General features: G+C 36.1%; 2 protein-coding genes across 2 annotated transcripts; both read left to right on the plus strand.

Moving 5' to 3' along the window:
* The first annotated feature begins 5,181 nt into the window (after positions 1-5,181).
* Positions 5,182-5,703, plus strand: LOC120079192. The gene has a single exon (XM_039033358.1). It carries the CDS (start codon positions 5,182-5,184, stop codon positions 5,701-5,703), a length of 522 nt encoding a protein of 173 aa, XP_038889286.1.
* Positions 5,704-17,801: 12,098 nt separating this feature from the next.
* Positions 17,802-19,522, plus strand: LOC120079193. The gene is made up of 3 exons (XM_039033359.1): positions 17,802-17,890; positions 18,226-18,484; positions 19,220-19,522. Exons 1-3 carry the CDS (start codon positions 17,802-17,804, stop codon positions 19,520-19,522), a joined length of 651 nt encoding a protein of 216 aa, XP_038889287.1.
* Positions 19,523-23,156: the final 3,634 nt, after the last annotated feature.

The raw sequence follows: 23,156 nt of genomic DNA on the forward strand, positions 1-23,156 counted from the left end.
CACAATCTTAGGAAATGTTAGCTAAACCCCTTCTTTACCCCTTCATCGCATACTCATTATAACTCTACGCTTTTATCAACTCTGCGTTCAACTCCATCGTATAGGAAAAATTCTTATTCAAACACTATCCACTTCATTTGTTTTTACCACCGCAAAAGAATCAAAGTGTCTGTCGCATATTTACTTAGTAGTCCCTGTGTTCGACCTGGACTTACCAGGAAACCTAAGAAGGCTTACACTTGGGTCTTATTAAGGAAACGTGCATGTTCACCGCATAACACACATCACAGCAACTCACACCATAACATATCACAATTTACACGCATCAAGTTTTTGGTGCCGTTACCGGGGACTACGGTTCATATTGTGCTAACCTTTTTTATTTTCTTTGTAGCTTTCGACCTCTGTGCATTGCCAATCCTTCGGTGAGGGAAGAAGCAGGCGTCGCATGAGCGAAAGACACGCTTCTGAGCCCAACTGACCTACAGATCGAAAGAACATTCCGAAGAAGACAGAGAGACAACCGCTGACAACAAGGAAGAACTCTCATAATGGCGAAACAGTCGGAAGAAAGATCTGCAAATGCGAACAACATTATGGCAAATCCTATCCTCCTGGAAAATGATCGCAATAGACCCATCCGGGACTATGGTCACCTAACCTGTATGATTTCTCCCCAGGAATCATGAGGCTAGCTTTGGACGGATCAATGTTCGAGATGAAGCCAGTTATGTTACAGATGATCCAAACAGCCAGACAGTTAGGTGGACGGCTTGGCGAAGATCCGCACGCCCATCTCTGGGGCTTTATTGAAATTTGTAACACTTTTGTGTTCCCGAATATCTCTGCTGAAGAAGTTCGACTCACGCTATTTCCATTTTCGTTATGCGATAAAGCAAGGAAATGGGCATACTCCTTCGAACCAGGGGAGATAACCTCGTGGGAACAGGTTGTTGAGAAGTTCATGAAGAAATATTTCCCTCCTACAGAGAATGCCAGAAGGAGGAAGTTAATCACAAATTTTGAACAAGAAGAAAACGAATTGCTCAGGGACACGTGGGCGAGGTTTAAGAGATTAGTGTGAGATTTTCCACACAAAGGATTACCAAATTGCCTCTAGATGGAAATTTTCTACCATGGATTAAATCCTACATCGCAGACAGCTACCAATGTGGCAGCAGTAGGTGGTCTGCTAGATAAGATGTATGATGAGGCTAAAAACATTCATGATCACATATCGAAAAATCATGAAGATTGGTAGGAAAACGATCAACGAGTAAAAACAAGAAAAGGTAACGCAAATAATGGTGCCATCACATCTTTGCAGAATCAAATGAATGCGATAATAAATTTGTTACAGGGCATCGCAATCAACAACCCTGGAACGCAAAGAGGGCAGGTCAACGCAATAGAACAGACGAGCACCAGTTGTGCTACATGTGGAGAATTGCATTCAATTGAAGAGTGTCCAGGAACCCGTAGTCAATCTACTTTGTCAAGAACAAACCTTTCTCAAATACATTCAACCCCGAGTGGAGAAACCACCCTAATTTTGCTTGGAAAAATAACCAACAACAAGGATATCAACCTATGACGCAAAAAGAAGGACCGCCAGGATTTTTCCAACGAACTAACGGTCAACAGCAACAACAAGCCAGCAGCTCACGAGCACCGCCATCATTCTCTTTAGAGAACTTGTTAAAACAGTACATTGAAAAGAATGAGACGGTCCTCTAAAACCAGGCGACTTCCATCCGTAATCTAGAAATCCAAATAGGACAGATTGTGGGAGAGCTGAAAAATAGACCACAAAGGACATTACCGAGCTCAATTGAGCTCCCTCGCAACCCGAGGAACACAGGGAAAGAGCATTGTCAAGCAGTCAAACTACGAAGTGAAAAGACAACGGCGGAAGAAAGGAAAGAGCCTAGCACGACCAATCGAATGCGATGGAATTAAAGAAACCGTTGACCCAAAATGAATCAGAAGAGCCCGAGACAATTTAACCAAAAGTTGCAACCACCTTCAAACCTCTAGACCACGAAACAATGAAGGTACAACTACCACCATTCCCGCAAAAACTGAAAAAGAAGCAAAATGATGAAGGTCGGTATCATCGCTTTCTGGAATTATTAAAACAGCTACACATCAACATTCCTTTTGCAGAAGCAAGAGCAAATGCCGAAATATGCCAAGTTTTTTAAGGATATGGTGTCGAAGAAAAGAAATACAGGAAAGTTCGCTATAATGGCATTAACACAAAAATCAAACACTATAATCCCACCAAAGATGCGTGACCTAGGAAGCTTTACGATACCCTACTCAATTAGCGGGATATACTTCGGTCAAGCATTATGCGATCTTATGGCCAGCATAAATTTAATGCCCCTTTCAATCTTCAAACAGTTGAATGTGGGGAAGTTGACACCCACGACGGTGAGTCTCCAGCTTGCAGACAAGTCCCTAGTACACTCTCAAGGAAAGTTAAAGGATGTCTTGGTCACAATCTATAAATTCATTCTACCGGTAGACTTCATCATTCTAGATTATGAGGCGGACAAAGATGTGTCTATCATATTAGGATGACCATTCCTGTCTACTGGTCGTGCCCAAATAGATGTGCACAAAGAAGAGCTCACGATGAGTATCAATAGGAAGAAGCTCAAGTTTAACATCATCAAAGCGATGAAGTATCCAGAAGATGAAGGCCTATCAGATTCTGACAATGAACACAATTGCGATGAAGAATTGGAGTCCGAAGAAGAAGATGAAGAAAAGGATGCGACAACATCCGTAGAAACCTGCCATGTAATCACAGAGATAGTAAGCCATGACAAAAATTTGAATTTAAATGAAGAGAGAAAAACACAAAAACCTTCCTTAGAACAACCACCTACCTTGGAGCTGAAAACTCTGCCAAGTCATTTGAAACATGTTTTCCTTGGGCAAAATGAAACCTTGTCGGTAATAATATCCTCTGTGCTACCAGAAGAATAAAAAAATGCGTTGCTCAGCATTTTGAAGACGTATATAAAAGCAATCAGGTGGACGCTAGAAGATATAAGAGGAATTAGCCCAACATACTGCATGCACAGAATTCGACTCGAAGAAAACCAAAAAGGCTCTATCGAACCTCAACGCAGACTGAACCCTACGATGAAGGAGGTTGTAAAAAAGGAGATCATTAAATGGTTAGACGCGGGCATCATATACCCTATCGCCGATAGCACGTGGGTTAGCCTCGTGCAATGCGATCCCAAGAAGGGCGCAATGATGGTAGTCCTGAATGGAAACAACAAATTAATACCCATGAGGACCGTCACTAGTTGGCAGATTTGCATGGACTACCGGAAGCTTAATGCGGCGACAAAGAAGGATAATTTCCCTTTACCTTTTATTGATCAAATGCTAGACTGACTAGCAGGAAATGACTACTTCTATTTTCTTGATGGGTATGCAGGCTACAACCAGATAATGATTGCACCAGAAGACTAAGAAAAGACCATATTCACCTACCCATATGGAACGTTTGCTTTTCGTCGCATGCAACTTGGATTATACAATGCGCCGACCACATTTTAGAGGTGCATGATGGCAATCTTCTCCAAGTATCTCGAGGATTCAGTGGAACTCTTTATGGACGATTTCTCAGTTTACGGGAAAATGTATGAAGTCTGTTTGAAAAGCTTGGAGAGTAAACTAAAAAGATGCGAAGATACCAATCTGGTGCTGAATTGGGAGAAATGCCATTTCATGGTTAACGAAGGAATTGTGCTCGGGCACAAGGTTTCCAAGGAGGGGTTTGAGGTGGATAAAGAAAAAATTGAGGCCATTGAAAAACTTCCACCTCCAGCAAATATAGAGGCTGTAAGAAGTTTCTTGGGACATGCAGGATTCTACCGACGATTTGTGAAGGACTTCTCTAAGATAGCTCGACTGTTGAGTGTGTTGTTAGAAGCTGATAGAACTTTTGACTTTGATTCACAACGCTTCAACGCATTCAAAGTACTGAAGAACACATTAATTACAGCGGCTATTTTGATCGCACCCGACTGGACAAAGCCATTGAAGTTAATGTGTGATGCCAGCAGTTATGCGATGGGGGCAGTGTTAGCACAGAAGGAAAAGACAATGTTGCACCCCATCGCATATGCGAGAAGAACATTGAACTTCGCACAGGCAAACTACACTACCATAGAGAAGAATCTTCTTGCGGTAATCTTTGCGCTTGAAAATTTTCGACCTTACTTATTGGGATCCAAAGTTATAGTTCACATCGACCACTCGGCATTAAGATATTTAATGACCAAAAAAGATGCAAAGTCGAGGCTAATCCGATGGGTTCTCCTCCTTCAAGAATTTAACATGGAGATAATTGACAGCAAGGGAATGGAGAACCCAGTCACTGACCACTTACCAAGATTAAAGAATCCTGAAGACGACCGCATTCAGTCGAAGGTTAACGCATCCTTTCCAGATGAGCAGTTGTTCAAACTTGAAGAATTACCATGGTACGCATATGTTGTCAATTTCCTGGTCTGCTGAATCTTTACAAAAGGGGACCAGACCAGATCTTGCGACTCTGTATGCCAGAGACTTCTTTTCATCGCATACTTTTTCAATGCCATGACTCACCCTACGATGGACATTTCAGGGGTCAACACACAGCAACAAAAATTTTACAAAGCGGGTATTATTAGCCGACTCTGTTTAAGGATGCGCGAGACGATTCTATGAAATGCGACAAGTGTCAACGCACGGAAAAAATTTCAAGGAAGAATGCGATGCCGATGAACATTATATTGAAGTTTCGACGTTTGGGGCATAGACTTCATGGGACCATTTTCACCATCAAATGGTCACAAATACATTCTGTTGGTCGTCGATTATGTCTCCAAGTGGATTGAAGCGGTATCATGCGTCGCAAACGATGCGGCAACAGTCTATAAATTCTTGCAGAGAAATATCTTCACTCGTTCTGGCACCCCACGTGCCATAGTAAGTGATGACGGCTTCCACTTTGTCAATGGCATCATTAACAAACATCTGCTCAAGTACAATGTCCATCACAAGATCGCTACTGCATATCACCCCTAGACAAACGGCTAAGCCGAGGGGTCTAATAGAGAAATCAAGCTAATTCTAGAAAAGGTGGTGTATCCTTCACGAAAGGACTGCGCCATGAAGCTTGACGAGTGGGCATATAGGACTGCCTATAAAACAGCAGTACGCATGTCCCCATATGCATTGGTGTTTGGGAAGGCATGTCATCTACCACTGCAATTAGAGCATAAGGCGCCGTGGGCAGTGAAGAAACTTAACTTTGATCTAAAGTTCACAGGGGAGGAGAGAAAACTTCAGTTACTCGAGCTAGACGAATGGAGAATTCAAGCATATGAAAATGCCAAGATCTACAATGAATGTACAAAGCGTTGGCTTGACAAGCGATTGTGTGAAAGGAATCTCCAGGTTGGTCAGAAGGTCTTGCTATTCAATTCTAGGCTACGACTCTTTCCGGCCAAATTGAAATCATGCTGGTCCGGATCATTCATAATTAAAGAAGTATTCCCACACGGTGCGGTCGAATTAATAAATGAAGAAGGGACCAATGCATTTAAGGTCAATAGACAAAGAGTCAAGATGTATCATGGAGGAGACTTTCATCACGAGAAATCCTCCGTGGACCTGAGGAATCCAGAATGAAGAAGAAACGAGTAGTCCCTGCGTTGATATGCGACACACATTCATTAGGGATGAACCCTTTTTTTTTTTTTTGGTATAGAAACGAGTAGTCCCTGCGTTGAATATGCGACACACATTCATTAGGGATGAACCTTTTTTTTTTTTTGGTAATCGCTTTGATATTTTTCCTTTCATGAATTTGTCTTACTTTTTGCATAACCACTATATTCTTTAAAATTACCAACTCTTTCGTTCATACTTTTTACCCTCTTTGATATTTGGCAATGATCTTAGTGAACGATTGCGATGGAGCTATGCGATAACCTAAAAACATGCGACCGTTCGATCAGCCCATCATAATTGAAGGATCAACCCACTGCAAGAAAAGATGCGATCAAAGACGATGCGGGCAATAGAGCAAATTTAGGGGTTGTGTCTTTCCTTGTGGAGACAATCAATCTAAATGAACGAATCATTAGTCCGAATCCTTGCATAGAAATATCAATAATTGATTAATCTAAGTTCATGTAATTTATTTTTTTTTCTTTTGTTCAATCATTGGTTGAGAGAAAAAGATCTTTTAGATCTCTTTCCTTTTTTTACAATTCCATAATATCGTAATCTTTTTTTTCCTATTACTCTTACTCCCAGATAGTATATACCTTCCTTATTTTTAGATTATTTGTATATTTATGTTCTCTAAGTAGATTATCTTGAGCCATGTATACATTGCCTTGGTCTAAGCTAAAAAAAAAAAAAGACTATTTAGAAAACTAATCAATGATGACCCTCCATGGATTCGCCTATATAAGCTGCAGCTAAAGTTGCAAAAATAAGAACTTGAATACCACTTGTAAATAATCCAAGGAATATAATTGGTATAGGAACTACTAAAGGTACTAAAGAAACAAGAACAACAACTACTAATTCATCAGTTAATATATTTCCAAAAAGTTTTACACTTCTCGCATTTCAAGTTAATATTGCTAAATTCTATTATCGCATCCTCTTTAGTTTGACTCAATCATTGAATTTTGATTATTTTATTTTGTCACCGCATTCTTCCCATACCAATTATGACTTCAATGATGAAATCCATGCCTTTATTTCTTATCGCATGTACTAGAGTCAAATTAATTTATGGACAGTCAATTCATGAAACATTTCTAAAGTTTAGTAGTCTACCAGTTTTCCTTCAAAACTATTTTTATGAAATTTCCTAAATTCATCGCATGAATTATTTCGTCTATCAACAACGAAGACATTGCTGTGTGTAAATTTGGGGGTGCTAGTATTATTATCTTCAACCTTGCTACTTTTAGAAATTCAAATAAAAAAATATGTAAATTATAATGTTGAGATCGGATCCTACTCATAGTTGGATGTCCGCATGACACTCGTGGGGGCAAGCCAAAATGAAGGTGGGAATTGTGATCAACATATAAACCAAATGATTGCAACTCCACTGCCAAAGAAAGAGATGGCATGAGTTTTGACTGAGAAAGAGCACCTTGCTCATAGTTGGATGCCCGCATGACACCCGTGAGGACAAGCTAAAATGAAGATTGGGCACTTGGATCAGCGCAAGATCACAAAAAGAATATCTGAATCGTGCAAGGGTAAAAATAACTTGGAACACCCCGGTTGGAGAAAGTTTGAAAGAAATCATGCGATGTCCTGGAAATGAGTAAAGTTTTTTTGAAGGTTAAACTTGCGGTCCCTAAAGATTAGAAATATTTTAGGAAGAGATCATGACAAAAATTAAGAAGGCATTGGTTCATGAAATGTGAATAAGGCACCTTGAGAAGTCTAGGTAGGGTAAAAGAGGTTGACTTTTTAAAGAAAAGTTTTAGTTTATGCATGAGGACAAGCATTGTTTAAATTTGAGGGTGTGATAACTGGTAGAAATACAAGTTATTACAGCTAAAATAAGTAAAACAATGAGAGAATGTGATGGTAAAATAAGCAATATCATGTCCAAAAGCACTAAACTCAAAGGAATTGCGATCGCAAGCGCCCATCGCATAAAAACAGTTAATCTACTTATTTTGTGCAGGAAAAATGCGATGGCGAAGTGAAATTGCGATCGAACAAGACGTCAGCGCGCTTGAAGATTGCGATCGCAAGTCATGTGATCGTATGTGATCGTGAAAAGTTTCTTAAAAAGGTGACCGCATAAAGACTGCGCATCAAGGTGACAGCATAATAAATCACGATGGGATGGAAAGTTGATAACAGTCGAATCTGAATTTAGTTGACAAGTCGTTAAAGCCCCACTGTAACAAGTACACTCAACTTTCAGTGACTATTAATCGGTGCATCAGAGCAAGGGAACTAATGACCACCTATCATTGCAATCATTAGCAAGAAAGGCTGCTTCACCTTGAGCTCTATAAATACCGAAGCCATAAGTGTAAAAGGGGTTAACAAGTTAGAAAGTTAGTAGTCCATTCACGCACATACTCATATATATACTTAGAGGACAGAGAAGAGCAAGGAGACGAGGAAGCTGATAGATCATTCTCAGATAAATCGAGAGACTGCTAAAAAGCGTTACAAAGGAGAGAGGGTCAACACTTGCGAGAGCAAGAATATACATCTGGAACAGAGTTGGAGTGAAGAAGAGCAGTGTAAAAGGTCACGAGAAGCAAGACATTGCTTACCGGGCTTCTTATCTCTCAAATCCATTTGATATTTTGTATTTAGTACTTTATTTACAGCAAATGGAAATCTCATTTCAATCTATGTTCAATCTCTCCATACTTCACATGAGTAGCTAAATTTCTGAATAGGTTGAGAAGTACTTAGCTAGCATGACTTAAGATTTACATTTTATGCGATTATCTTGTCTTATGCATGTGTCATGCACCTTTAGAGATACTTAAGAGAGTAGTCTAAAGATAGAATCTAGACTTGAAAAAGTCAGATTAGAATCTAGGCTTGAGAGAGTCAGATTAGAATCGCATAAGCAAGGAACAAAAACTTAGACATAAGTTCTATTGCTATTTACACATCGCGGGCACCCTAGAAATAGGAATGATTGTATGCGGTCACCTTGTTTTTATGTGTGAATCATTCATCATCGCATAGACAAGAATAAAGGCTTAGACATAAGTCCTATCGACTTTTTCGTATACACATCGCATGCGTCCTAGAAATAGGAATTATGGCATTCTTCATTGAGAAATGACGTGTTGTTATTTGTGTGTAGCATGATCGCATAACTTGTGCACAATATTAGGAAATGTTAGCTAAACCCCTTCTCAACCCCTTCATCACATACTCATTGTAACTTTATGATTTTATCAACTCTGTGTTCAACTCCGTTTTATAGGAAAAATTCTTATTCAAATACTATCCACTTCGTTTGTTTTTACCACTGCAAAAGAATCAAAGTGTATGTTGCATATTTACTTAGTAGTCCCTGTGTTCGACCCTGGACTTACCAAGAAACCTAAGAAGGCTTACACTTGGGTCTTATTAGGGAAACTTGCATGTTCATCGCATAACACACATCACCACAACTCACACCATAACACATCACAGTTTACACGCATCAGTTTTCGAGTCAAGAATCGACGCCTTTAATTTGACTCCAAACCGAAGCAAAAGAAACATTTGTAAATCATCGAACTACTCCTATCACTATTAAAACGTAGCAACAGTGGTAAGTCTGAGTCGATCCACAGAGAAGCGTGATTGTTTTCGTTGAGTTAGTTTTCTAACTAGAGCGATAAATGGGGGGTTTTATGTGGACAAAAGATAAGTGTGTGAAATTAAAATGAAAGGGGTCAATATAATATAGGATAGGAGTCTATCTAATTTCTAGAGCAAGAGAGGGTTCCTATTCAATTTCTTTCACTAGGCATCAATTAATTACAATAAATCTGTCAACCAAATTCTAATAGCCCAATTAGCCAATTTTGATAAGAATCCAAACTAGCACTAATGTAGTTTCAAACTTTTCCTTCTTAGCGACATACAAGTTAAAACTGAAAAGCATTAAGATAGGGTTCAATTGTTGAGACATACTACAAGTCGAAAAACCATATCTTGTAGCATGATTTATTTAAAAGGATTATACTAGGGCATACATGAGTTTGGCCAGAAAAAGTCGAGACCCTAAACATGCAATCCTAATACGTGCAACTAAATCAATCATTGATGCAAAGGCTAGAATGATTTTACAAAAAAGAATTTCAACAAATTAATTTGTTAGAATAATTTATAAAACTCCATTAAGATTAAAATGAATCCAACCAAAGAATTCACAAGATTGCAGTTAAATTAATTAGGAAACCTTTAAGAATTTAAACACAGGGCTTTTGCTCAAAGAAACTAGATAGAATTTACCTCTTAATTCATCGACAAATCCGAGATACACATCCGTTCCATCGATTACAACCCAATATAAAAAGAAAAACTAACCTAAAAATACTGAAAATTGAAGGAAAAGGAAGAAGAATGAAGATTAACTTCAGCCTCCAAAATTCGGCATCTCTTGACCTAGGGTTGAGGATAGGTATTTATAGGATTTATCGCAGTGTTGCAATTCTTGGAATGGTGTTGCAACGCTGGGTTGCACGCGCGCTTAGATCCATGTTCGTCATTCTTCACAGCGTTGCAATTCTGATGCTTCTACCTTCAAGCATTGGAGTGAAGCGTCAGGATGCGTTGGGACGCTGGTGTTGATTCAGCTTGAAGCATTGCAATGCTTGGAATAACATTGCAACGCTGTGTCCACTGACAGAAACTCACTACTCGATGCTCGAAAACTCGATACTCGATCCTCGATCACTCGATAGCATTTTCTCGGTTACTTAACAACCTTTACTCGATGGTATTCAATGGTGCTCGATGGCTGCTTCATACTCGGTGGAACTCGATGGAATTTTGGTCTTTTCAACTCTTTTGAAGCTCGGATGTTCAAATTAACTCCAAATTGCTTCAATTAACCTCATTCCTCACCAAATGATTAATTCTACCTTTTGGTTGCCCGATACCTACAAATTAAGGAAATAAACACGTAAAATCCAATAACAAGCCTGAATTAAGCTAGGAATATTAACTCTTTTTAAGAGCTAACAGTAGGTTGAATAGTCACCTCTTCACTAAATTGAGACATTCTCAACCAATCATTACACTAGAATAACTTTTATTCCTATGATGATTAGTCACTATTCTTCGATTAAGAAATCATTAACTTGCTTAATAATTTCTCGTAAATGTAACCTTTCATTTTAGATTCTAGAGTTCCACCCTAATGAACCAACTGTAGGAAAATAGATTGGGGCAAAAACTAAAGTAATATTGTCCATCTCTTGAGTTTGAGTAAAATTTCATACAAACACCTTCGTCAGAGGGACAATGCAAACACCATCCGTAGGAGACACAAATAAAGGTGCCTTGAGGCCGAGCATAGATCTCATAGTGTGAACTATTTAGGGAGAACGTGGAAGGAAATTGACATATCATATGTATTATTTTCCTCCCACTTAGTGTTTTAGACTAGGGTTTATTAGCTTAGATAAATCTAGCTAACAATTTATCTAGTTAAACTTGCCCAATATAACTCTTATATTGGATAGTTGAACAAAAAATGATTTTGTTCATTAAATACTTTAATAAACTAAATTATTTATTGTGTGCTTAAAAAATAGTTGTCTAGTTCACCTTCCAGGACGGTTCCCAGGTAGGAGTATTTCTTTTCTGTCAGCTTAAATACCCTAGCTTTAGATAGAACCTTCCTTAGATAAAGGTCCCTTATAGACAATTATTTTATAAATTTAATCTTTTATTAATCCATTTTAATCCTACTAAAAAGAAAAATAAAAAATTAACTTATTTCTAATCTCATTAGAAATATTTTAACATAGGTCTATGTGAAATCAATTTTAAATTAATTTTAATCTATGTTTGCATGCAAGTCTTGGTTATAGATTTTAATTATAATTTCATTAAACTTACTACACTTATAAAAATAATGAAACAATTAAAACCTATAAACATGCATAATGACATACATGAAATAACATTTATATTTTCTAAGTAATGTCATGCTTCATGCATTTCCATTTTCATTATATAACATAACACTTGTATTATAAAGTAATGAAAATAACTATATCCACCATCCAAACTATATAGTATAACATTTATAATATAGTATGATGCATGATATTATATGATGCATGAGCATGCTTAATATATCATGAAACTATATAATATCACACTTATATTAAATATGATGCATGATATTATGTTTATCCGATGGTGGGATTTTACTATATGCAATATAATAAAATAATCACACATCACATGTAAGTTATTTAAACAGTAGCATTGGACCAAACATTGGCATGTAAGCAATTAATTAAATTAATATAACGCTTATATTAATTTAATTAATTAAAAAATCAATAGATTACATAGAAGTTCACAATGCATAAAACCGTCACATGAAAAATTGCTTCGGCCTCAAACCCACGATCTGCTGGTTTCTGGTGCACACCCAAGGACAGTTTGGAGCGTCGCTATGCTAAATTGGAGCATAGCAACGCTGGTCCCCAATCTCGCTTTCATCATTACGCTCGACACCAGTGTAGCTAAGTTGATCTGGGAGAAAGCCCAACGTAGTTATGCTCGATTGGAGCAAAGCAATGTTTACCCTTTTGTACTCCAACATAAAGGGCAACATAATTACTCTCTCCCGTTACTCTGTAGTACAAAATTCCTCAACCCATTCTTTCTCCAAATAGTACCAAACTCTTCAGCAACACTTATAAATCAAGCGATATGGACTTACAGACACGATAGCAAAATTTAAATGCCTAAAACACAGGGCCCTTATAACTTTAAACACTTTAAAGTGGTAAAGCTAATGTCAATTTTTGTAAACATCCAAGTGCAAACTATATATTCAAAATGCAATGAGAACACCCACCAAAACCCTGAATTTATGTTACAAAATGAAATTCAGAGATATAACCTGGCTCTGATACCAATTGAAGAGAATGAAATTCCTGGAACGGAAGCGGTTGATCATCTCATGTCTTAGAATTTCATTTTGGAAAACATTAAAAATAGAGAAGATGGAAATAGAGGATAAACATACATAAGTCTAAGCATGCTTTTCTATAGAAAAATACAGAGAGAAAAGCAAATGGTATACATACCCTTGAAGAACCATTCTTATTTTCCTCTCTTGAGTGACCACAAACTCCTTTATAAAAAACTCGAACACCACGAACAGCAAAAACCCCACGAACTTAGTAGCACACATAAAACCAGATGAACACCACCATAATGGTTACCTTGTTATTCTCAAGGAGAAAGTCAAGCGGAGTGTGCGGGCTTGCTTGTTAATTTTGGTGAGAAGGAGAAGGGAGTTTTTTTTTTTTTTTTTTTTTGAGAGAAAATACATAGGGAGAAGATGAAGTCTTTGAGAGGTTTTCTATAGATGAATTTCACGTTATCATGAACCTAATCTCCTTTGTCCCATTTTCATATGAGAGATGTGAGTGAGGGAGCTATCAAATAACTCTCCCCATCCATCGTAAAATAATTCCCAAGAAGTTAATTCCCATTATAATTTTAATTAATTATATTACATTAATGTAATTAAATACAATCATATATTATATCCCATATAATATATAACGTATAATTTATTAGACCATATATAATATGACATAGTTTATATTCTCCCATATAACCTATAGTTTTAATATGAATCATATTCGAATTAATTTTAACCTGTAGTTTTTATATGAATCTCATTCATATAATTGAAATTTGAATCATATTCAAATATTTGTTTCTCTCATTAAACATTATATTATAATGTGTCAACATACACTATATTATATTAATTGTATCTCATACAATTAATTCCCTTTAATTAATTTGAGAAATTCAAATTAAGCCAAAATTAAACCAAAATTAATCGATTCCCATTAATCCTTATTGAGTTGATAAAAGACTTTATGAACCTACAATTTAGAAGCTTCTATGATACAAGATTAATTAATTAAATTAATCCCCATTTATTAACCGCCGGTCACTCTACTAAATTTCGACAGCTGCAATCTTTACATTGTAGATATATTTATGTGTCCATTCGATATAACTGATCAACAGTGCTTTGACCCTTCACAAATTTTTCATAAGTAAAGTTGAGTCAAAATTAATGTTCCTGTAATTACATTGAATTTCTTAAGTACCACTGATCCCTCTAATGAACAATTAGACGTAGTCCCATTATAACTAGACCCATCTCTAGCCAGTGAGAGGGTGAGGCGCCTCATTGTTCCAAAATCCGGAATGAACTCTTAAGGGAGTAATTTATTACTTGTCCTGATAACGGAATGAGTGAATTCCATCTTATGTAGCTGTTCCCAGCTCCCCACTTGGATGAATCCCTAAAATGGTAGGCATATTGATTCAGTGAATCTAGACGTCTAACCTATGCAGACTATGAAGGGAATCAGATTCTCACGCTTGCATTTTGAAAAACGATTTTATAGAACATAAAAATAGTGAACAAAATCTCAAAAAATAGAATAAACATTCAAATAAGCCTAAGCATGCTTCTAATGAAGAAAAATAGAAGAAAAGGAAGAAGAAAACTCACCCTTGAAGATTGCCCTTTCTTCACGTTTTCCTCCCTTTTGCCACTAAACAAATTTGAATCTCTCCACAAACAAACAAACCACTAAAAAAGCTTCCTCGTTATGCTCTAGGATTCTAGGGAGCTAGATGTATGGACTCTAACACCCTGAAAGAGGGAATGAAAGGTAAAGGAATGTTCCTGAGAGAATAGAGAGAATATGAGAGTGAAGGCTGGGTTTTCTTTTCACAAAATGAATATTCTTGCACTAAATAGGTTATAATGATGTATTTAAAGGGAGAAGGTAACCCCTTCTCCAAGTTTTTCCCATTTTTCATCATTTGTTAATTGATTAGTTAACTATTAATTAATCAATTAACATGCAAATTAAATAACTATATAACAAATCATCTTTAATATAGGATTAATTAACTAACATATAAATATCACATATTTATATGCATACATTTTTTTATGAATCCAATTTATATAAATCTAATATTTGAATCTCATTCAACTACTTCTCTCTAATACTGTAATTCTATATGAATCCAATTCATATAAATTTAATATTTAAATTTCATTCAAATATATCTCTCTTATGTAGTTCAGATTGTAGATCATATCTATAATTAACCATATTCTATAATGTATCATAATACAATATATATTAATCATATTAATATAAAATTCCTTTATGTAATTTGAACAATTCAAATCATTTCTCATTAATATCCTCAGTGAGCTAACAAGGGGACCTTATGGACCTGTAGATTAGAAGCTCAAATGATATGAGATTAATTAATTAAACTATTTAATTAAATAAATCAATATCATTAACTACCGGTCACTCCACTAAAGACCATTAGCTGCACTCTTCGCATTGTAGATATATTTCTGTGTCTATGGATATAACTAATCAATAGTGAGCAGACCCTTCCCAAACTGTTCATAACTACAGTTGGGTCAAAATATAATTTTACCCTGTAGTTACATCTCTCTTTAAGTATGACTGATTTCTTTAATGAACAAACAGTTTATAGTCCAACTATAAACTAACACCTTCGGGCCAATGAGAGGTTGAGATCTCATTTTTCAAGACACGATATCAACTATTAAGGGATCAATTTATCTACTTTATCTATAATCGAGAATGAGAGAATTCCTCTACTGTATATGTGTTCCTAACTTCGTACTCGGATAAATTCCCAAAATGGTAGGCTTGTTGAGTCGGCTAACTTGGCCACTCTTACCCATACAGATCAAAGGATTGTCTTCATAGACAAGAGTTCACAACTCACTCAGGATTAAGGTCAAGACACCTATGGTCATCTTAGTGAAACGTTGGTTTCTTCAAGTAACGGTTTTAAAAAAAAAAAAAAAAACCAATCATTTCGTAGTCCAGCCATGTATAACTCTTCATACAAGATACCCCCACTCACATGTCTTCACATAAACAATATGGCTCATATTGTCCGTAACATTTACAACTCATGTAACAATAACAAAATGGGTCATATCCATAGTGTTATCAGAATAAAACACCCAACCTTATCCATTTACTACAGACCTTTTAGGTTATAACTTGAACATGAACCACTTATATGTCTACCATTCAAGTGAAATCACATAACCTTTGACCTTAGTTTATTATATTGAATTAATGCAGTTTGGATGTTAATAAAATAGATCTTATTTTTATTAAATATATAATTTATTTTTACAAACTACAAGATATATGAGATTTATGACACCAAATCCGACAGATCAAAGAATCGCCTATTCTTAATGTGTTTCATTCTATTAACACTATTCTTGATGGAGCCAATTATCTTAGTTGGGCCCATCAAATGAAAAGATTTCTAATTGGGTGCAAATTATGGTGCATTATCACTAGTGATATTTCTAAGCCAGTCAAGATAGTCACTGAGGACGATTATAAATTTATTGAACGATTAGAAGATTGGGATAGTAAGAATCATCGGGTTATCACTTGGCTAGGTAATACATCTATTCTTGTTATTCACACTCAGTTTGATGTGTTTGATGATGCTAAAAGTTTGTGTGATTTCTTGTTTACACGCTTTCAATCAGTTGAACTGGCTTATTTTTATCAATTGCACAGTACTCTTGTTAATCTCAATCAGGATACTGGCCAATCAATTAATGAATATTTAGAAACTCTTCAACCAATTTGAACACAATAGGATCAAGCTAAAATTAGTAATGATTATCTTCGTCTTATTAAGGTTCTTATAGGGCTTCATCCAGAAAATGAATCTATTTCTGCTGCTTTGTTACATCATAATCCTCTACCTTCACTAGATACAGCGATTTAGGAAATCCTGTGTGAGGAAAAATGAATTTCCATCGTTTCCTCCAAGCAATCTGAAATTGTTCTGAACTTATATGCACGATACTCATGGAGCTCTCTTTTGTAAGAACTGTAAGCTTTCTTGGCATAAGTTTTTGCATTTCCCTAAAATAGAGTGCAGGTATTGTCATTAACATTGCCATATGCGGGATAATTGTCCCCATGACTACCTCAACCCCTAGCTCATTCTACGAAGTCAAGAAATCTTACTAAACCTGGTTCTTCTTTTATTGTTGTTGCTGCCTCCTTTTCTAATCTCGATCCTTTCCCAACCTAGTTTTCAGAGGAGTGATCTATAGAACTTACTAACATAGGTGATGTCGTGCAATTCCTCCGATCTTGTGGTTTCACCAAGTAATTGATGGCTTCTTGATTCTGCTTGTTGCAATCATATGACGTCTGACATTTCTCTAATGACCGCAGCTACTCCTACAAAATCACTTCCTCTCATTTATGTTGCTGACCAAAAATTCTGTGATCATATCTTATGTTTGCTCAATCGACACTCTTACATTGAAACTTTCCAATTATTATTATGTTTCAAACCTAACCTGTTAACCTTGCGTCATTCGAAAAATTATGTGATATTGGCTTAACTATTTCTTTTCTCCTACTGGATGTTAGGTTTAGAATCCACAAATGGGACGGACGATTGGTGCAGGTCACAAAATGGGAAGGTTGTTTGAGCTCACATTACTTCAACTTCCTGCTTATTCCATTTTTGCCTCTGTCACTGACTCCGCTATATATTACTGGCATCTCCATCTTGGTCATGCTTCTTCTAGAGAACCTTTTTCATTTAATTTTTGTTAGAAATTTAAATAATGTTTCCAAGTTTGTTCCATTTGATTGTTTGAATTGCAAACTCGTAAAACAACCTGCTTTATCTTTTTCTCTATCAAACTTCATATGTGATCAACCTTTTGACTTAATTCATTTTGACATTTGGGGTCCTGCACCTACTGCTACTGTCAATGGTATCGCTATTTTGTTTTGTTTATTGATGATTACTCTCGATTTACATGGATATATTTCTATAAAAATCGTTCAGCCTTATTTCAAATGTACATTGATTTTGCTAATATGGTTCAAACTCGATTCTCTCATACCATTAAAATACTTTGCACAAATAATGCCATGGAGTATAAGGATTACAGACTTCTATCTTTTCTCACCCAACAAGGCGCTCTTATTCAACGCTCTTGTCCTTACACCTCTGAACAGAGGTGAGTAGAATGCAAACATCGCAAAATTTTGGACTTTGTTTGAGCCTAACTTCTTTCTGCCTCTTATTCAGAGAAATTTTGGGGTGAGACTGCTCTTAGCTCTGTCTACACAATCAGCCGTCTCCATTTTTCTGTCCTTCAAAACATCTCCTCGTTCAAACGATTATATGGTACTTCTCTTAACTACTCTAATCTTAAGGTCTTTGATTGTGCATGTTTTGTTCTTCTTCATCCATATGAGCATACTAAATTAGAACCGCATGCATGTCTCTATTGTTTCATTGGCTACAAAATCGAACATAAAGGTTTTTGTTGTTTGGATCTTTTTCTAATAGATTACATATCTCTCGTCGTGTTACTTTTTGGGATTATACTATGTTCTTCAGTCTCTCGTCCTTTCATACCCCTCTCTCAAGTCTTCATCCCTTGATTACTGATGCTTCCATTGATCTTTTTCTTTCTTTTGAGTCCATTCATGATACTGAGCTTGAGCAATTTGCACTAGTTTCTGCCAACCCAGATCAGTCTTTTTTCTCAACTGTTGAACCTGATCCTATACATGACCCTACTTCTCTTGTTCGACGTTCCACTCAGGTAAGGACGACTCCCGCTCATCTTCGAAATTATCATTGTTTTTCCATTATTGTTTCCTTGGTTGAACTTACCTCTTTTTATGAGGCTAGTACTAGCGCTCATGCTTTAGAAAAGATGCACACTTGAGACTATGTTGATTTTTCCTTGGGGTAAATGATCCATTGGTTGCAAGTGGGTCTATAAGATAAAGACTCACTCTGATGGTTCTATTAAATGATATAAGGCTTAGCTTGTGAAGAAAGGATATTCTTAAGACTATGGCATCGATTATGAATAGACTTTTGCTCTTATGGCACGGATGGCATTTGTTCAGAGTCTCTTAGAAATTATTGTTGCCAAACAGTGGCCTCTCTTTTAGATGGATGTCAAGAATGTCTTTCTTAATGGGACCTTATCTAAGAACGTATACATGTAGCCGTCACAGAGTATTTCTTATCCACCCCAAAAAGTTTGTCTCCTTCGTCGTGCATTGTATGGTTTGAAGTAGGCTCAGTGAGCTTGGTTTGCAACTTTTAGTTCCTCCATCATTCAACTTGGATATAATTCCAATCCACATGAAATGGCATTTTTTACGCGCAAGACACCTCATGGTATTATTGATTCCACAACAACATTAACACACTCGATCTATAAAGTTACCTTGAGGAAAACTTTGAGATGAAAGGTTTAGGTTCACTCAGTTACTTTCTTAGGTTTGAAGTGTCAATGAGTTTTGTTGGTTATTTATTTTATCAGGCAAAATATACTTCTGATCTATTGGCCTGTTTATGCATCATTGATTCCATAACAACATTGACACTCGATCCCAATGTTCACTTAACTCTGTTTGGTGGAGTTCCACATGAAGACGTCAGTCTACATCGTCAGCTTGTTGGCAGTCTTATTTACCTAATAGTAACCCATCCAAACATTGCATATGTAGTTCATATTGTTAACCAGTTCATGGCTGCTCCAAGAACCATTCATTTTACTATTGTTCTCTGTATTCTTTGCTATGTCAAGGGCACTCTGGGGCATGGACTTCAGTTCTTTTCGTAGTCATCCCTGGTGTTATCCGGCTACTATGATACTGTCTGGGCTGGTGATCATACTAATATGCACTCTACCTCAGGTTACTGTTTTTACCTAGGTGACTCTCTCATTTCTTGACGGAGTAAGAAACAGAGTTTTGTCTCTCGTTCTAGAACTGAATCTGAATCACGCTCTGGCTGATGCTATGTCAGAGTGATTATGGCTCTACTGACTTCTTGCTAATATGGGAGTCTGTCAGCAGTCTGCAACTATTCATTATTGTGACAATCATAGTGTCATTTAGATTGCTTAAGATAATGTCTTTCATGAATGTACCAAACATATTAAAAATGACTGTCACTTTGTCTATCATCATTTCTTGAGTAAAACTATCCTTTTACGATCTATTTCCACTACTGAGCAACCAACTAATATTTTCACCAAAGCTTTTGAAGGGATTGAATCCCACAGCGGAAGTGTTGTAAATGCCTTGCATCCCGCAATTCGATTTTTACATAAACAAATTCAGTATACTAAAAAAGAATAAACATGTAATATAACATGCTTTAGGGAAAATGTTAGAACCATTCTTACCTTTGTAGATTCTCAAGCTTCACGAACAATCCTTTTTAAGTTCCAACGAATGGCTCTTCCAACGATCTTGATCACAAACGATTTCTTGAACAATCTTGAACACTTTGTAGATTTCCAAGCTCCACAAACATTCCTCTTTAAGTTCCAATGAACGACTCCTCCAATGATATGAGATTAATTGACTAAACTCATTAATCAAGTTAATCAACATTTATTAATTGTGGGTACACTTCACTAAAGACCCACAACTGCACTTTTCTCACTACAAATATATTTCTGTGCTCACGAATGTAGACCAATAACAACAAGTTAGTACTTCACGAGTGTTTTGTAACTTTAATTGGGTTGAATGACTATTTTACCCTTGATTTATCTCTAACTTCTTTAGTACCAATGCTCTTTTAATGAACAACCTGTTTATGGTCCAACCAATAAATAGAAACCCCTCTTGGATTAAAGAGAGGGTAGAGCCCCTTGTTCAAGTCCTAGAGACACCACTTAAGGGAACACTCATCTACTTACCCTTAAGATGGAAAGGATTGAATTCCATCTTGTATTATTATGTTCCCAGCTCCCCACTCGGTCTTGTCTCCAAAATGGTAGGAATATTGGGTTGACGAACTAGCCACTCTCACCCATACAAGTTGAAGGATAATCCCTCGTGAACAGGAGTTCATAATATACTCAGGATTAAGACTAAGTTGCCTAGGTCATCCTATTGAAATAAGAACCTATTTAGTTAAAGGTGTGACATCTAGTGGTTACTATTTCGTGGTCTGGTCTTATGCAAACTCATTGCATAGGATACCTCTACTCGCATGTCAATTACACGAATATGTTAGATCATTGTGTTTGTATCAAATACAAAGTGGGTTGTATCCATAGTGTTACTAGGATAAGATATTCAACCTTATCCCTATACTATAGATCCTTTAGGTTGTATCTTGAACATTGATCCCTGTATGTCTCTACATGCAATTCAAGACTCATAAGGTAGACTTGGATGTTAGTTCATTGGATTTATGGTTATTAAGACAAAAATAGACAAACAACATAAACAATAACATTTATTGAATTAACATCTATAACTTTTTATTGATGACAGTTAATTAATAAAATTTACTATCTATGAGTTTTAGGGCATTAAACCCAACAAACTCCAACTTGAACTAAAACACTAGTAAGTGAGTTGTACATAATATTAGAATCTAAAAAGCAGGATTATTGTAAATAAATACAATAAACTAGGGAATCCATATACCCATTATAGATCTCCCACTTGCCCTATATTATACAATGTATATGTTTCATAAACCTAGACTCTCTAGATGACCCTCAAACACTTTAGTCAAGAGAGAGCCTTCGTAAATAAATTAGCAATTACTGTTGTCACAGTATAAGGTGACGGGCAAGTCCATATTTGGAAACACTTCCAAATCGCTTGGGAACTTCTTAAGCCAAACTACTTCCTTTGGTACTTCACAAGTAGGTCCATACTCAGCTTCCATAGTGGAATCTATAATACATCCTTGCTCGATACTATGCCACACTATAGCTCCCTCGTTTAGGGTAAACACTAATCCTGACGTGGATTTCCTAGAATTCTTGTCAGTTTGGAAATCAGAGTCAGTGTATCCTGTATGGATCAAATTCTTTGCTCCATACACCAGCTTATAGTCCCTTGATCTCCTAAGATACTTAAGGATGTTCTTAACTGCAGTCCAGTGTTCTAACCTTGGATTGGACTGGTACCTATTAACTATTAATATCAGTACACTACTATAGAAATTGGATTACTTGAAGTTTTTCCAATGTCAAGTAGAAGGTATACTTGACACTTATAAAAGCGGCGAGTATTCGACTGTCAAGTATAGTGTGATAACTTGACTCTGAAAAAAAATCAAGACAAATGTTTCTTGATATAATTTTCGTGTCAAGAAAGGTAATACATTTGACATTGGTGGTATGTCAAGTTTATTGATTCTTGACATTGATTATGTATCATATATGATAACTCTTGACATTTTTTATTTGTCAAGTATATGTCTTTTTTTTTCTTCAAATTAAATGCCCCACTTGATATTCTCATTTTCTGTCTTGTATTCCAATAATACAATTATATCAACTAAATAAACATTATACATTTTACTAAAAATTCCATATGTTCAACTATGACCTTTCATATGAACACTCCTCACAAATAACAACAATATTTCTCTTTCACATGTACATGCACAAAATAAAATCTCAACTATTGTTTTTGTATACAAAACTCAACTTTCAAATAACACAAAAGTGACAAATTGTTTAATAAGTAACCTCTCAACAAAGTATATTATTTAATCTATACATTGAGCTTTGAAATCTAAAGATCGAGAACTAAAGGTCAAACAAGCCATGTTAAGCAAGTCAACTTGCAAAATAGAATAAAGAGCGATAACATCAAATTTCAAAATATAGAAATAAGTGTTAAGATACAAAAATGACAAAAAGTCACGCACAAAGAAAAATGTACATGATTGACTTACTTTATGCAATGGAAAAATATCATACTCAAAACTTAAAAAATATCTACAACTTAAAGTTAGGGACTTACTGCGATTTCATTCATTCTCTTTTGACCATATCCAGCCTCAGGAGGAACAATTATCTTTCGCTGCAAAACAAAGGAAGATGGGAGAGATGTGAGAAAATATAATAAAGAGGAAGAAGATTTTCAACAAATCAAGCATATGCTAAAATTTAAAATAGTAGAATGCAGATACCTCTCCCCCAACTTTCACAACTTTCAAAACTTTCAAGCGAAGCGACTTGACACAATTGTAATCCCTCTATAAAGGCAATCAAAGTGCATCTTTAATAGAAAACTAATATAGTAATCAATGAGTAGAAGAGAATATTGGAAGCCCAATCTTATCTACAAGTAACAAAAAAATTCTTCAAAATTTCATTCACCAAAATAATCAATTAACTACAAATAGATTACCCAAAGTGTGGCTTGATTCGAATGCCACTTCAAAACTATAACAAAGTAATCCAACCTACAAAAAGTTCAATAATAATGGTT

This window comes from Benincasa hispida, chromosome 6 (genome assembly GCF_009727055.1).
Source record: "Benincasa hispida cultivar B227 chromosome 6, ASM972705v1, whole genome shotgun sequence".
Classification (NCBI taxonomy): Eukaryota; Viridiplantae; Streptophyta; class Magnoliopsida; order Cucurbitales; family Cucurbitaceae; genus Benincasa; species Benincasa hispida.

Coding starts and splice junctions, on each gene's coding strand:
- LOC120079192 (XM_039033358.1), top strand. CDS start 5,182: ATGAAGCTTGACGAGTGGGCATATAGGACTGCCTATAAAACAGCAGTA.
- LOC120079193 (XM_039033359.1), top strand. CDS start 17,802: ATGGAGTATAAGGATTACAGACTTCTATCTTTTCTCACCCAACAAGGC. Junction 17,891..18,225: donor CCTTACACCTCTGAACAGAG/GTGAGTAGAATG, acceptor TTTTTCTAATAG/ATTACATATCTCTCGTCGTG. Junction 18,485..19,219: donor TTGTTCGACGTTCCACTCAG/GTAAGGACGACT, acceptor TTATTTTATCAG/GCAAAATATACTTCTGATCT.